Source organism: Poecilia reticulata, linkage group LG8 (assembly GCF_000633615.1).
Source record: "Poecilia reticulata strain Guanapo linkage group LG8, Guppy_female_1.0+MT, whole genome shotgun sequence".
Classification (NCBI taxonomy): domain Eukaryota; kingdom Metazoa; phylum Chordata; class Actinopteri; order Cyprinodontiformes; family Poeciliidae; genus Poecilia; species Poecilia reticulata.
In genome coordinates, this window is record NC_024338.1 from 20366201 (window position 1) to 20383182 (window position 16982).

At 40.8% G+C, this 16982-nt stretch overlaps 1 protein-coding gene across 1 annotated transcript; it reads left to right on the forward strand.

Annotated features, from left to right (window-relative positions):
* The first annotated feature begins 1886 nt into the window (after positions 1–1886).
* Positions 1887–16572, forward strand: LOC103469057 (polycomb protein suz12-B-like). Its single transcript, XM_008416544.2, has 16 exons — positions 1887–2603; positions 4958–5004; positions 5100–5164; positions 7380–7448; positions 8209–8258; positions 8359–8444; positions 9353–9599; positions 10152–10254; positions 10354–10459; positions 11662–11833; positions 11915–12003; positions 12216–12359; positions 12452–12609; positions 12679–12880; positions 14432–14511; positions 15127–16572. The coding sequence occupies exons 1-16, from the start codon at positions 2438–2440 to the stop codon at positions 15461–15463; spliced, it is 2121 nt and encodes a 706-aa protein (XP_008414766.1). The 5' UTR covers positions 1887–2437; the 3' UTR covers positions 15464–16572.
* Positions 16573–16982: the final 410 nt, after the last annotated feature.

Below are 16982 nucleotides of genomic sequence, written 5' to 3' on the forward strand. Positions count from 1 at the left end.
TATAGCTATATGTAAAACACCCGATTATAAGTAAGACAGAGATATTAAGCGCCATTATCACCATAGGCACCTAACGTCTGCAGACTCCCCACATGCTGGACACAAACTGTTTTGTTTTACCTTCAGGTTGGAGCTATAGAGACAGTTTCTACCAGATATTTTTGCACTGATTCAACTTTGGTAAAAGCACTGTATATGTACAGATGTAATAAATGTATTAGATTTTTTATTTTTTTTGTGATTGCATCTTGAAGTACGGACGCTTCTTGCTGTTTTCCATCGACAAAGCAAACTGACCTGAAACTTCTCCGCTTCTCTCACGTTTGAAACTGAAAAATATAAAATTAAAGTGGAAAGAAAACAAGAGCATCACACCATCAACATCTACATGAACAAAAGGGAAGTAAATGCTTCCTGAAACAGATATAGAAATGACTGCTGCCAACCAACATGAGGCTAAACCACTGACCCAAAAACATATCGAGGACAGAAAAGCTTTTGACTTCACTAGCTGAATGCACCCACTGATCGTATGTGGGCACAGTGAATTAATCTCCAGCTGTGAAAAATGAAGGGTTTACAAGGGTTGGGTTTGACCCAGACTGCAGTCTAAAGCTGATTTATTTACATTTTTCGCTATTTTAGAGCGAACCTTTTCCAGTATTAGTTTTGAAACAGTGCAGCTTTAGTTCACGTTGTATTTTAGGTTGTTGTGGAAAGTGAGCAAAGATGCAGATGCACGCAGATTAACCTGATGTAAATATATATTATAAACATTCATATTGATAAAAAATAAAAATATTTTAGAGAAATGTAGAGGTTATCCAGAAGGATAATGGAAATAGTTTGCAGGTATTTAATAAAAAAAACTTTATTAACTTATTGTTTTTCAGAATACCATAAAGATATTCGGTTATAAAACTAAAACAAACAAAAAAAACATGTTTTTGCAACATTTTCATAGTCTTTCATTCTCCACTGTGGCAATAAGGTCGATTAATTTTATTATCCTGAAGTCTGCGCTGCATTTCAAATTATTTCTAAGTATTCTTGTGTTTAGAAAACATATAAATCTGAGTGAAATAATTTTATCTTACAGTGAACAGTGATTTTAAAACGTTTTTTAGCTCCTCTTGAACACAGGAGGCGGCAAACGTGCCTCAACTCTGCGCCGCCTGCTTCTAATATCTGCAGCAACCAATGAGAGCTCAGCATGTCAGCAGCAAGCGCGGTGATTGGATAAAGAAATTAGAAGGCGGGATCTCTAAACCCGAGTCATCCTTCTGCTGCAGCGTACCTCTTTCAAGTCACTTCAAGTTAGAGGAAAGAGGGAGGAAATGGGACGATTTAACCCTTCAAAATAAAAGCAGATCGTCCATAGCTGTTGATATAGTAATTTTATGTAAATGTAAAATAAGCCCTGATCAAATATTGAGCGCATAGTGTTCAGTATGTAGACGTTCAATAGGTTGCTATTTATGGTATTGTTATCTTTTTTTTCTCGGTTTCTATTGTTTGTGCACCCATTTTACCACACTTTTGGTTTAATTGGTGTGGTATGTAATTCAAATTTTATTTGAAACTCATTTTCCGTTTTGTTGTCACAATTTTTAAGGCTGCCTTTAATGATTTAAAAAAGCAATTATTTGTAAAGGTTTTGAGTTATTTTTTTTAGTTATGATGGTGTTAGTTTTTTTATTATTATTATTTTGTTATGAATGTTATGTAAGCTCTGTGTACTTATACAAGATTCTTAATTTCAAGGAATTTTCTGGTGAAATAAAGGTTAGAACAATTTGTTAAGATGAACTTGTCTTGTTTAAATCAACCGTCCTAAGGTGAATTTAATTTTAACCATGCTTATATTGTGAAAATTCTGGCCGGATATGATTGGGGACACATCGGTTAGCTTCCTTCTACTTTAAATCCAACTTGCTAACAGACACTCGGCGACAACAACGTTCATTTGCAGTTAATCATTTTCCTTAAATGGATTATGGTACTACCGTTTTAACGGTTTCCCCGTTTCTTCGTGTCGCCGCGGGGTTATTTTCCCGACATTCTCCGTGGAAACTCGGCGTTGGGGCGATGCTAACCGGTTAGCCCGGGGTTTCCGCCTCAGCTCGCCGGAGGCTGTTCTGTTGTTCCGCGCATTCTTCGACCACCTAACCGCTAAAACAGGTTTAATAACAGCAAAACGGAACTCGATCGCTCCGTCGGTCTCAAATTTAACATTCCAGAAATTTAGAAACATGTCTTTAAAATGACGACTTGTCGTTAGCAGTTGTTTTTTTTTTTAACCACCATCGCTGCCTCTTTTGTTTTGACAAAGGAAGGAAGAGCAGCTGAATTTCTTCGTTTTTATTTATTTCTTTACCACCCCACCCCACTTCAGGTGGGGGAGCCAGCTCCATTTCTCCCCCAGCCTCCGACCTCCATGGCTCCGCACAAGCAGAGCTCCTCAGGTGGAGGCCACCACCATGTGGGTTTCGGTTCTGGAGGAAAAACCAACGGGTTGTACCAGCCGCCCTCCGCCGCAGCCAAGAAGCCCAACATGCAGCTGATTCAGGCCGACCACGAGTTGTTCCTGCAGGCCTTCGAGAGTGAGTCCCAACTGTCACCGAGCTGCGTGTGTAAATATGCACATCTGAGGGCCTATTTTAGCAATACAGGAAGTTACACTCCGGCCATGCAGCTGTAAAGATGAGGGGAGCAGCTAATGTCAATCCTCTACCACTAAATCTTTAATATTAATCGGTAATAAATGGCTTAAATAAGCATCTGATCCAAATCAAAGGGTATTTCTCAGTTTAGTTCATTAAAACACAGGTGTCATAATTGAGAAGACACGAAAATGTCCATGTTTTTTGGGGTGCGTTTCAGGCTAAATCGGATCCCCTGGACTGGTCAAAAATAAACAGGATTATTTTAAAATCATAAAACATTTTTTGGTTTGTGAACAGTTTTTTATTTGCATAAAAACTGAGAGATAAACGGTGTGTTTTTTCTGTTTAGGCAACTAGATGGAATCCAAATTTGAAACTGGATAACAGTTTAATCAAGTTCTGTGAAAATGTCGTTATGTTTGTAAAAACACAACATTTGGTATTTGAATGAGTTTTCGGGTAATTATCCAATCTGGATAGCATCCAAACTGAAAACCAGTCGCACCCAGACTGGTCAAACCTGAATGAAATTACTCTTTAAGGCTGTTTTCGATCTGTGAAACTTAACTTTATGTGTAAAAACACAGAAAATTGGGATTTGAACAAGATGAGACTATTTTTAAGTCTTACACCCAGATCATTATACTTTATACTGTTTGTGAAAATCTTAAAAAACTCCCTTTTACTGTCTTATTTTACAGTTGAAACACCTTAGATTTGGAATATGTTGCATAAAATAAAATTCAAAACAATTCTGTGGGTTTCAGATCTTACAACAAATCTATGATCTGCAGCATCTTGTGATGCTGCATATAATTTGATGCAGCATCACAAGAACTAACTTGCAGAGTAAAACTGCTTGAATGTCTCATTTAACTTCATTCCAGATGCTTTTGTTGCTTTTTTATTACATTGAACTTGTTCCACATTACAGTCTTGGATTTAATAGCTTTTACGTCTTTTATTTCCCTTTCCAAGGTGGATTAGATAAATCAGCTTCACTTCCCCTGAGAGAAATTATAGATGATTTTAAAAGATCGCTCATCAAAGTTTTCACTTTTTAAAACTGGATTTCAGTCTAAATTCAATGGTGTTCAAATCTGCACAACATTCAAAACGTTTCTGCAACATAGAATAATCCAGTTTGACCAGTTTCTGTAGTCAAGTTTTACTCGATTTAAGGTGATTTAAAATGCCAGGAAACTGGAGTTTTAATGATATTTTTAAAAGCAGAATAATCCTTTTTTGGTTTGAGGGCTTCAGATTTGGATCTTGAGCTCATCCAGTGTAATCCAGATTCCTATAAAGCGTTGATCTGCTGAGTTTTGGCTCGACGGGTTGTTTGGTTTCTGCTTAAATGTGTCTGAATGCTTCATAAGCGGCGCAGCTTCCAGTTCATTCCATTCGACGACACTGATCTGCTTTATTTCCATTCCTCTACTGCTTTGAAGTCTCTCTCATCATCCTTTCTTCTCATCTCTGTTTGGTGTAATCTGCCTCGTCTTCATCTACGAGGCAGTTCCTGATCTGGTTCTCTTATATCTACATTACCCAGAAGCACCCGGGAAGCTCTCATCTTTGTTTCTGAGATGCATTCCTCAGGTCTGCTCGTAATGAACCGTAGACATGTTTACATCTGTTTAATAATTCAGGAGTATTTTTCAGGTTTTCTGTCTTCGTTGCTTCTGCTTGTGACGGACACGACGTTCATGTAGAAGATGTTTGATCTCAGTGAATCTTTTTCTGGTTGAATAAAGTTTGATAAATAAAATGGTGTTCAAAATGTGGATCAAACTTCAGTTGTCTTCTTCTCAGCGGAGCTGATCCAGATGATCCTTAAAATGTCTCCTAAATTCATGCATCCAAAATTAAGGCATTAAAATGTCTTACATTTATTAAAAACATGTAAGTTGGTCTTAAATATAAACACTGGTCTTAAATTTTATCTATTCAAACTTGCATATTTTATATAGTTTAATATTCTCGTGAGACTTGCTGTCAGGCTAAAGTTTGAGTCTCCAGTTGGTTGGACGAAGTTCATCTTCGCTCTGCATTATGGGTAAAAAAAGGTTTGTCTCTACTTTATAAAATATATGATTTGGTTTTGGGCTTTTCTGTCGTGATACGGGTCTTGGATTTCATTCATAAATGTCTTAAGTTTAAGTTGGTGAAAGCTGCATAAAGTCTGTGATCATTAAAAGTTGTTTTGAAACCTTTAATGTTCATTTCCGATGTTTCCTGCAGACTTTTTCAACCTAAATGACTTTTAACGCCAACATGTTTGTTTGCAGAGCCGACACAAATCTACAGATTCCTCCGCACAAGAAACTTGATAGCTGTGAGTTCTGCCTTCCCTTCCAAGCTTCATTACCTGGAGAGCTGGAGAAGACCATTATTAACAACACATGTTTTTCTCTGCTTGATGCCTTTCAGCCGATATTCCTGCACAGGACGCTCACTTACATGTCCCACAGAAACTCCAGGAGTAGCACCAGAAGGTAAGATGTTTGCAGACGTTTTTTTTTTTTAAAGCAGGTCAACTGTTAGACCGACATGGCGGCAGCTGGAGGTGGATGTGCGCCGGTAAGATCAGTTAGGAGAAGGAGCGTTTTTCAGTTGGGGCTGCTTTGCATGAAGATCGTGCTGATACACGTGTAGTTTGTAGTTTGTGGTTTGCTGCAGTGAAAGGCTGTGAGGTTACAGATGGTGCGGCGCTGGGATGTCGGGGTGCAGAGCTTCTGGGTGAAAAGTGAGCTCAGTTGGTGTAAAACGTGTGGCTTAGTGAAGTTTTTTACATTTTTTTTCTTTTGGTGACGTTAGAGGGTGAAGCGTTAGTGATCTGAAACTCCTCGGTTTGCTGCGCTGAGCAGAAGCTGTTGAAATATTCAGCTAGATATCGCTTCACAGCACAAATATTGTTCTTTTACTCACTGAAAACTTCTGGAGTTCATTTATTTAAAAAAAGGAAAAACTTTGCCTAAAATGTGTTTCCTGCGCCGGCACTAAGGCAGATTACACAGTTTACCTTCAGGCTCTTAATTATGGGGTTCAGGTGTTTTGATGCAGGATGGTGCTTCGTGCAAAATGTTGTTTTTATTCTGATCCTTCTTTGTAATTGTTCTGGTCTCTTTTAATCATCAATTAAACTCATTATCATCTTGTTTTAAATGCATATACATTGAAGCTTATTTTGTTTCCCAGTGGGAGATTTGAATGTCAGGATTTTCCTGTTATTACTGCAGCTGAAGAGCTGAAAAGTGTTTAAATATTTAGGATTTTTAATTGATTCTTTGTCTTTTACTTCCTGTTTTCAACAGCTGGTGAAGAAGTTCAGATTAAATTTGGGATTTTATTTCAGCATCAGATCTTTTTATGTCTATGGTGGCATTTTATACATGCATGTTTCTCTTAAATGTGTTAGTTTGAAACTGTTCATCAGTAAGATTTATAACGGGTTTTACATTTGCTGTGAATGTTCTGTAATCTCTGGCTGCTGCTGCCAGGATTCGCTTGTTAGAGGTTTTTAATCTTAGTGGGATTTTGTTTTTGGTCAAATAAAATACAAAAAGTCAGTATTACCCGATACCTCCCCTTTTAAAACATTACTTAGTTCGGCTGATGCTGATATATTGTGCACCTCCAATTGAAAACATTTGTCATGTGGGGTAATATACTTGCATCCAACATCGACTGATATTAGTAATTTTCCAACTTATTTTCATTCCGTTGAGTAAAAGTTACCATAATGGAGGATATGTTTGACGGACCAGCGGTTTTCATCCTGCAGCCGTTTCTGTGCCGAGTCTCTGCAGCTGTTTCCAGTTACTTCTGCTCAGGTTAAAGTTTTATGTGAGACACTGGAGTCTTTACTAACGGCTGCAAACCGATAATAAATCAAACAGGCAGATTATTTGAGCCAGACGCTCCACTGACTTTAAAGCAGCAAATTGAAACCGACAAAATGAAGGAAACATTTTGGGATCTGAACTGAAAACCTTTACATGATTTTAACACATTATTGTTCAGCACCATAACATCAGTATTTACACAGAAAAGGCTGTGGAAAAGCTGAGTCAATATTGAATGAGCTACATAAACAGGAAGTGCAGCTCAGCGTTTTATTGACCTCGACTTTTTTAAAATGTTATGCCAGACATTTTTGAAGTTTTAAAAGTGAAAATCTTTCTTTAGAAACAGGAAGCTGGTTTTATTCTATTAAAAATACAGAAACGTAACAGATTAGCATTGAATAAATCAAATATATTTATTAACAGAGGTGTCGTTTCTCAATAATCTTCAACAGGTTATTGTAATAAATTATTAAAAATGTAATAAACATGCTTCCTCCTCTTTTATTAAGCTCTGGCTTTGAACACAGAACTGAGACGAAATGGTTTGCAGAAAATATGTAAATAACTGCAAATGCATCATAATGGGAACCAGCTGCACCAGTTAATCAGTAAACATCTGAAAAAAACAATGGAAAGACTTAAATTGTTAATATAACAGTCATTTGCCAAATTGCTCAACTTTGTATATTTTTTATGTTGTTGTTTATCCGTCTTCCCCATTATGACGTGTGAAAAGGTCTTGATCCCAGTGGATTAAGTAAATGTTTGTTACGTTTTGCTCTTTCAGAAAAGAAAAGCTTCGTTCGTTCAGGGTGTTTGTTGGTGAACTAAATTTAAATAATAAATTCTTCTGTTTTTACAGGAAAACCTCCAGGGTCGACAATCTGTTGTTCAAAGTGGAAAAGATGAGAGGAGAGCAGGAGGCCCTCAGGTAAATCCTGCTTATTTCACAGAAACCTCCAGGTAACTGAGAGAACCTACGGAGCTCAATTGGTCTCAAAAGGATTCACAAAGTGAACAAGAAGATTTCTAAGTCTGCAACATAATTTAGGAATGTGTAAAACGGGATGAATAAAAACGTACATCAACATTCACATGTGTGTAAACAGTTTTCCAAATTTGCACGAATCCAACTTCTGACTTTCTTACAGCAAGGCATTCACAAACAAGACGGTGCGTTCAAGGCAGAAGAAAAGCTCAGATATCTGAGTATTAACCAGATTTATTGGAAATGCAGCCAAGAGCCTTTCTTCTAAAGACATGCACTTACATTAAAGTTATTAGATTCTAAGCTGCACTGCAGAAATATACTGAGTTAAATGGGAAAGTTAATCTTTTTCTGGAAAAAAAAAAATCCCTATAAACTAACGAGAGCAGCAGCGCCACCTTGTGGCAGCAGTTTAGCCTCCATCAGGGGACGACGTGCACACACAGCAGGTTAATGTGCATTTAGAAAAGAAAAACGTTAAAAGCATTCACCAAAGGGAAAAGGAGAAAAATCTCGTAATTCCACAGCTGGCATTTCTAATGCGTGGTTTATTTCTACTTGTGCAGTTATAAACTGTAAATTTATGCTGCATTGTGTAACATAGTTGTGAATTATGTTCACTTACAAATGTTGTATGCTTTGTGAATCTTTTTGAGACCAATTTAGCTCCATAAGAACTCGTCTTATTGCACTTTTCCTGCAGTTTGGCTTCCAACCTGCAGCTCACCTTCACTGGTTTCTTCCATGCAGCTGGTGAGTTTTTTTCGCTCTCTGCTGCGTTTCATTGGCTCATTTCCTGCACTGCCTTCCTGTTTAATTCGGTGTTTTGTTTGCTTGTCTTGTTTTTGTTCAGGTAAATCATCTCAGGACAGTGAGAATGAACAGAGCTCGGTTTCTCTGGAGGTCCTGCTGGTCAAAGTCTGCCACAAGAAGAGGAAGGTGTGTGTTGATGGTCATTGATTATATATTCCTGGATTAGACGGCTGCTGTTAGCCGGTGTAGGTAGCGACGTTCTCCTCCATTACTGTACATTGAGTCATTTTGACAAAACCAGACTGTTCCAGCAGGAATCTCACAGAAAACGGCCGCATCGCCTTCATTTCTTATCCGATTTCTGTAAAACACGGCTTAAGTTAAAGGTGAAAAAAAGCATAAAATATGTGTGGAAATTAATCTATAAACTGTTTTTGGTTTCTGTCAAAGTGCAAGAAAGAACCAAGCAAATTTGTTTTATATTGGTAATTTAAAAAACAAAGAAAAAACGGGCGAACAGCTTTTAACCAGTCGCATCCTGATTTCTTGTCGCTTTCTGTGTCGGCGTTATTCTACCTGAAGACCCGTTGCCGTGGCAACCGGCTGACGACGGCTCCGCTAGCCGACAGAGCAGAGATTACGTCCAAGCGCATCAGGAACATCAACACCAATAAAAACATGCAAACGTTTCCCTCAGCAAATAACAGAACAAACATTGCAGTTTAAAGTTTTCAGGCTTGGCGTTTATTTTGTGATTTATTAATAAATCGCGTGAATATTGGCAGTTTTTGATTCGCTAATTTCAACACCTCGTCTACTGATGATCTGCTGGAGTTGGTTATATTTTAATGTTAACTGAACTGAGAAACGCCAAATCCTGCAGCACGTCTACATGTTTCCAACATACTACATACTTCCAACTTTCTCAGTATTTGATGCCTCTGGATGTTATCCAGCTGTAGTAGTGTTGACAATAGTAAAACATTTTTCAGATTCTTTGTGTGGTTTCGTAGTTTTCTCGGTGCGTAGCGAAGTCGCATGATAGGGTTGGTGCTTCCAGGTGTAGCTGAGGTTTCCTCTCTGCTTCTTTCCAGGATGTCAGCTGTCCGGTGAAGCAGGTCCTAGCAGGGAAGAAGCAGGTCCCTCTGAACCCAGACACCGGTGCTGGAGTCCAGGTCAAACTGGGCTCCTTCCCCACCTTACTGGTTCCCAGCAGCGACTTTGAGCCCAGTAACTCGCACATGGTCAAGTCCTACTCTCTGCTCTTCAGAGTGTCGCGGCCCGGCTGCTCCAGAGGCCAGATCCACGGGCTGAGCAACGGAGAGAACCACCACAGAGGAGGTAGGCAGAGGGAAAACGAGACGCGTCTTCACAGATTTGGGTGTTTTTATTCAGTACTCTTGTTTTTTTTATTGTATGTTTTTGTGTGTGTGTGTGTGTGTGTTGTTTGCACAATTGTTTCAAAGTCCTGCTACTGATAATAACTTGATTTTGCTGTTAAAAGATGAAATATTTCTGTTATCTCTAAAACTTATACCAATTCCATCCCACAGAAAAATGGATCCATCCTCTTCCTGCTAAATTTTATCTTTATTTGAAATCCTAAAAATAGAAATAAGGTGGTGGATCTTTAAAAATGACAAATGTCCTGTAGTAGATATTTATCCAAAATTATCAGTGTGATATTTAAACAAGTTTTATTTGGCTGACCTGACAACAAAAATGTCTCGAAGCTGTAAAAGTTGCTCTGTTCCAGATCTATTTGGCTTTTTATTTTGAATTCAGAAATGATTGAGAGGGCGTGTAAAACCTTTGAGATGTTTTATTATTTTAACACTTTTTATCTCACCACCTTTTGAAGTGATGAAGACGTTCGCCTTGTTTCTGGTTGAGATTTTTCAGACGAATCCGTCAACAGGAAGAGGAGGAGCTCGTCTCTCAGGGAGGAGGGAGAAACCACGTTTGTGGCTCAGATGACGGTCTTTGATAAAAACAGGTGAAAACTCGCGCACAGCCTCACCTTCTGAAGCAGAAAAAGCCGCGTGGCGGTTTGGTGATGCAGAAACCAGAGGTGACAGCTGATGCTTGTGTGCAGGCGTCTGCAGCTGCTGGACGGGGAGTACGAGGTGTCCATGCAGGAGATGGAGGAGTGTCCCGTCGGGAAGAAGAGGGCGACCTGGGAGACCATCTTGGATGGGAAGGTAGGACATGTGCACAAGTCCCAGAGATTAGCTCCAGTACGACGCAATGTAATGTTAAAACTATATTTTAATAGTAACATTTAAAAGAGACCCAGTTTTGGCATGGAGACTTAGAAAACCGGCACTCTACAGAGGGATTAGAAGCTGTTTTGATTGAGTCCTCTGTGTCAATTTATTGAACCTGGAAATCAAGACAATCACATTTCTGGCAGCAGTCAGACGATGTTTATTCCTCCTGCCCAAAGACTCCAACTTTCACCAACAGTTGTGCAAGTCTCACTTTTTTACACATAATTAAGGTTTTCTCTGCATTAATGTCAAAACTTTTGTTAGGACACCATTGAGTTGGTTTTCTCACAACATGCCGTCTGGCCCTGAAGTCTGCTAAAGCTAAAGCTACATGTGCTGCATGGAGGGGAAGATTTAACACTGACTTGGAACCAGACAGCAACTTTATGCTCACAAACGACATCTAGCTCAGTGGTCTGGCTGTTGACTCCCTGCTTGAGCTGCACCTCTTCTCTTAGCTTTGAGTTTTTAACTGAAATAAATGAAAATGGTAATTGATGGTGGAAAAACTATAATTATATTGTGTGTCTATAAAACTAAAACATGCTAAAACTATATATATAATGTCCTTCAGTTTTATGTTTATGAATATTTATTAGCCTTTTGTACTGATGTGAAATTAGATTTTTTTTTCCTTTTCATTACACAAGTAGTTTGTTGTTTATTGGCAAATTACGGCGCTAAACTCACACCAGTCTGCAAAAATAGGGATCATAAAATCCAGTTTTTGAAAATATTATCTTCTGTTGAGTAATAATTACCCAACCGACGTAAAGGTAATCACAATACGTTGAATTAACCAAAGTTAAAATTAAAACTACTACTATAAATAATAAAAACCAAAACTAAACAATATTTAACTAATAAAAACTAGCAAATGCACTGTAAAAATGAACTAAAACGAACTGAATTAGACAAACAAACACTAAGCTATAGTGAAAATCCTAAATCCTGACTCCAACACGTCCATTCTCAGATAAACTTTTCCAACTGGTTTTATTTCCACCAGAAAAATAAATCATTTATGTTTAATATTTTTATGGTTTCTGGCTCTAAAATGTGATTTTTGGCCTTTTAAATTGTACAGAAACAGCAAGTGGTAAGTAGTGTCAACACTCTGTCTCTCTGTCCAGCGTTTGCCTCCGTTTGAGAGTTTCTCTCAGGGTCCGACTCTGCAGTTCACCCTGCGTTGGACCACCGACCCGTCTGACTGCTCCACGGCGCCCGTTGCCAAACCTCTGGCCACCCGCAACTCCGACACCAACCAGGACACCCGGCCGAGCCAGAGAGCCACACAGGCCCAGGGTGAGGAAACCGGGCGCTGAGTTTCAGCTCTGATCCGGTGACCCGGCTGCAGGGTGACGCTGTCTGTCCTCTGACCTCCAGCTGTTAAAGAGTCCACGCATGGCGACATGCAGACCAGGAGGGAGCAGATCTCAGCGGAGCCTCGACAGAAGCTGCGCATCTTGTATCAGGTGAGAGTCGTTTCCCAACGTTTAACAGGAAACACTCACGGATCATTTCATCTGGTATCGTTATAATGTTCTAAAAACGATAAAAGTTCAGCAACTCAAAATGAAAAATATTCCCCAACCTCGGTTTGATGAAGATGGTTAGAGGCTCAGCTGGAGCTGCAGCTGGTGGCGTCTCTTGAACCCGGCTCAAACCCGATGTTCTTCTTCTGTAGTTCCAGTACAACAACAACACGCGGCAGCAGACGGAGGCCAGAGACGACCTGCACTGCCCCTGGTGCACGCTGAACTGCAGGAAGCTGTACAGTCTGCTGAAGCACCTCAAGCTGTCGCACTCGCGCTTCATCTTCAACTACGTGGTGAGACCGAATGTCCCAGAGCTGAAAACCGGATCTGGGTGGTTCTGAACCGCCTCGGCCGGCGGTTTTTCTGAACCCTGCGCTTCTTCCAGCCTCATCCCAAAGGAGCGAAGATCGAGGTTTCCATCAACGACTGCTTCGACGGCTCGTACGCAGGAAACCCTCAGGACGTCCACCACCAGCCCGGCTTCGCCTTCAGCCGGAACGGCCCCGTCAAGAGGACCGTGGTCACGCACGTCCTGGTCTGCAGGTAAACCCCACTTCCTGTTCACCCACTTCCTGCTGGGTTCAGCGTTCACCTGCCGTCTCCGTCCCACAGACCCAAACGGACGAAGCCGAGTCTGTCCGAGTTCCTGGAGCCGGAGGACGGCGACCGGGATCAGCACCAGCAGATGTACATCAGCGGACACAACCGGCTGTACTTCCACAGCGACAGCTGCCTGCCGATGAGGGCGCAGGAGATGGAGGTGGACAGCGAGGACGAGCGCGACCCCGACTGGCTGCGGGAGAAAACCGCCAAGGTGGGTCAGGCCCTGCAGCCGGCGCCGCTCTGCGACTGCTGGACGGGTGAACCCAGCGGAGCCACGGCAACGGCTGAATGACGCAAAGGCGGCCGGCCCGTCCAGCAGACGCAGAGGGAGACTTTAAAAAATAAAATAATCAGGGTAAAATTATTACAGAGATAATATTGTTAAAAGTTGATCACAAAACATTCGGCGTTTTATAACCATGCTTTTATAACAGGCAGATAAAAGTTTACCTGGAGACTTTTACTGAAAATCCAACTTTGCTTCACCCAAATCAACTTTTATTTACCTCGATAAATAAAAGCTGATTTCATACCAAATTTTCTTCAAGGCCGTCCAAGAAGTTACTGCAATAATAATAATGTTGTTTTGAGTTTCGCTGGCAAAGCCTTTCACAGATCACTTTGATTTCTAATGAACATTTAACACTGGAACTGCAAAACATTTTAAATATCCAAAATAATAAATAAACAAAATGAATTATGAATTCTCTGTAATTGTCCTTCTAAAAAAGGACTAAATGAGGTCAAAGCTCCAGGCTGAAGACGTCTGTCGTTTGGTTTTTGGGAGAAAAACGATCATGAAATTATGACCTTGTTTCTAGTCATCAATCAATCAATCAATAAAGTTTATTTGTGCTTCACATTTCTACATCTAGGCAGTTCAAAGTGCTTTACATCATAAAAACACAAAGTTATAAACGCTATAAAGCCAAAACTGAGAAAACTAGGAACAAACATGACATCAGAAAATCATTGATGCAGATGAAATAAGTTCATTGTTTCATGTATCACGTTCGAAATAAACTCTAACCAGGTGCGTTTTAGTTTGGATTTTAAGGAGCTCTTTGTCTTCCAGAAGTTTGTTCTGCTGAGAATGTTTCCGTTTCACCAGATTCATTTAAACATTTCCCATTCTTCTGCTGTTGGCCGAGAAAACCAGGAAACAACCCGGCGACCTGTACGAGACTTTCTGCTGTGAACAGTTTGGTTTCTGTTGACTGTGCTCTAACGTTTCCAGATTGGCGTGACAAGAATCACGCCAGAGCGAGTGAAGGAAGCGTGGAGGTTTCTGCTGCTGGTCTGTTAACGTCTGATCAAACCCCCGGATTCCACCGGTTACTCCTGCAATGTGCCGGAAAACTCAGGGAGACGGCAGACAGACTGCGTCTCTCTTTAAACAGAGCTATGAGGAGACAGAGGGGAAGTGGATGAAAGAATTTGGAAATGTGAAATCAGGGTGTTAGTTTTAAAGTCCTGCTTCCGGTGGAGTCCCGGGGTTACAGCCGGTTCAAATGTGACCCAAACTGGGTGGTTTATGTGTTTTAACCCCAGAAACTGGAGGCAAACGTTTATTTTCTTGATTTGGTTTCGTCCCAGAAACGAGTCTGACCAATCCGAAGATGATCTTTTCGTTTCAGCTCTGACCAAATTTAATCTGTCAGAACAAATTTCGAACTTTTTTTTTTATAGGAATTGAAAGAAAAAGTTCCCTGTATCCAACATGAACCCCCAGGTCGTCTGACTGGTTTGTTCTTCCCTGCAGCAAATCGAGGAGTTCACCGACGTCAACGAGGGCGAGAAGGAGATCATGAAGCTGTGGAACCTCCACGTCATGAAGCACGGGTGTGTAGCGGTTCTGTTCTGCAGCAGACCCGGTTCTGTCTCACTTCATTAAAGGTTGGAAGAAACGTCAGCCGTTTCTACCCAGATCCACTCGGTTGTAGGATGACAGTTTCCTCCTGGTGTAACTAAGAGGTATAAACGGCCTAAACCCGAACAAACGATGTAAATCAGAGGTGGGCATTTTTCATAAAACATTTATGGTAAGAATTTGATCTGTTGTCTTGAGAAATTCGGTCTGGTGATGTTTAATAAGATAATACCGAGTGCTATCTGAAAACGTATCGTTTCACTGTTTTCTGTTAATGACTGTTAGACTAATTGTTCTGTCTGAACTGCCCATCCAGTTTGACATCTCTGGGATTCATAACTGGACTTGTATCCATCCCTACATCCGGAACAATCCTTCCGACGTAAACGAATGTTTTCCGTTTGTTTTCCTTCCAGTTTTATTTCCAACAGCCCAATGAACGAGTCTGGCTGCTGCTCAAGACTGTTAGATTAATTGTTTTCATCTAGTTTGCATCTGTTGGGTCATGAACTGGACTTGTATTGATCCCTACGTTCTGACGCACGCTCCCGATGTAAACGAATGTTTTCCGTTTGTTTTCCTTCCAGTTTTATCGCCGACAACCAGATGAACGAGGCCTGCCTGGTGTTCGCCGAGCAAAACGCCGCCGCCATCTTGGAGCACAGCCTGTGCCGCAACTTCCTGCTGCACCTGATCAGCATGCACGACTTCAACCTGATCGGCACGCTGACCATCGACCGCGCCATGGCCAGGCTCCGCCTCCTGCAGAGCCAGAAGACGAGGAGGGACAAAGGCCAGGAGGAGGAAGACGAGGAGGAGGAGGAGGAGGACTGGGAGACCCAGCCGGAGCCGGATCCTGATCCCGATCCAGACACGGCCGAGTTTAAGCCATGCAGCGAGGAGAGCCGAAACGGGCAGCAGTAGGAGGACGAGGAGGAAACCAAATGTGGAGCAGCAGAACCCTGAAATGGACAATCAAAGGCCCGAATCCGTGAAAACGGGAAGGAAGACCCAAAGCGTCAATGGGACCAGAAGATCGTCAGGATTTTGGGGTTTTTTACCTCTGAGATTCAAAGGTGCTACAACTTCCCAGGAGGAAAATACAACAACTTCAGCCTGGATCTGTGCTTCTTCAACCAAACTTTAATCTTCCAGCAGCTTATTTAGACTTCACATGCTTTGATGTTTTCAGTCAGCAGTTGAGGGATCAATCAATCGTTTCTTAATCTTTTTTTTCAGACGCGTTTTAAACTCGTCATGTTTTTTCTGGGTCTCGGTTTTTATCCAGTTTAAAAATCCTGCCAGAGCTTCTGACTGATCCTGGATATGCTGAAACAGCAGATTCCTGGTTTCATCACTGGTGCTAAACGTATTGTATTCCTCAGAAACGACCTGCCGACTGTCTCACAGCGCCACCTACTGCCAGCACTCAGATTTCCAGTTTCCTTAGGACCATTTTAGCGACTGAAGCAGCCTCTGGTTTGTAGTTCGAAGCCGTTAACCTGCAGTTTCCTGTGGCTAAAACAAGGTGCTCTTTCTTCCTCTGGGTGTTTGTACATAAAGCTGCAGGTCGAACCAATTAGCTTTTGCTTTTTCTGTAAATTAGTTTGGGAACCTGGAGCAGAATTTAGTTTCCGGACCAAAGGAGATTCAGTCACTTCTCATTTCCCGTTTTGCTACTTCTTTTTTTGTTCCGTTTTGTTTTCTTTCTTTGCATCCAGAGCCTCCTTGATGAGCGCAGGCCGGACTTTGACGCCGCCTTACTTTACCTGCTCCGTCCGAACAGAACCGGCTCCCCGGTGAGGCGACCCAGAGAGAGACCGTTTGTTTGGTTTTCGACTGGATCTTTTTATTTCTTCACAACACCAGCAGCATTTTGCACAAGATGGGAGGAGCCATGTCTAATAATAATAATATTAATATTAATTAAAAAAAGAAAGATGAGACTGGTCTTAAATAATGCTGTAAAGAACCAGCTTGACGATATAAACTGAGTCAAATGGTTTTCTAATAAAGTAATAATGTGAAGAACATCGTCTGTTTGGGTTTTAATCCTTTTCAGGTTAAATGTCCGCTTTCCTCTTTGCGTTGTAGTTCCTCTACTTTACCACTAGGAGGAGGTAAGAATTGACAACAGGAAATTGGAAATTTTAATATTTTTCAGAGTGAAGCTTTCAAGAAAATATTGGCACAAATGAAAACATTAAATGTTTTTAATTCACTCAACTGTTCAATCCACAAATTGTATTCCTGCCAAATTTAAACTTTTTCCTTCCACTGAACTTTCTGTCGTGTGTTTTCTGTTTACACTATCAAACCTAAAGCTTTCCATTCATAAACTAAATTTGTTGGCAGTAAACTAGCAAACGAATTGAAGTTGAAATGTAGTTTTTGGTTAAGATGTAAATTCCACTTTTGCATGAAACCGGAAATGTATTTTCAA

What these genes read in the sequence shown, in the direction of transcription:
- LOC103469057 (XM_008416544.2), top strand. Translation starts at nt 2,438, where the DNA reads ATGGCTCCGCACAAGCAGAGCTCCTCAGGTGGAGGCCACCACCATGTG. An exon ending in GCACAAGAAACTTGATAGCT is followed by an intron (nt 5,005 to 5,099) that starts GTGAGTTCTGCC and finishes GATGCCTTTCAG; the next exon opens with CCGATATTCCTGCACAGGAC. An exon ending in TCCAGGAGTAGCACCAGAAG is followed by an intron (nt 5,165 to 7,379) that starts GTAAGATGTTTG and finishes CTGTTTTTACAG; the next exon opens with GAAAACCTCCAGGGTCGACA.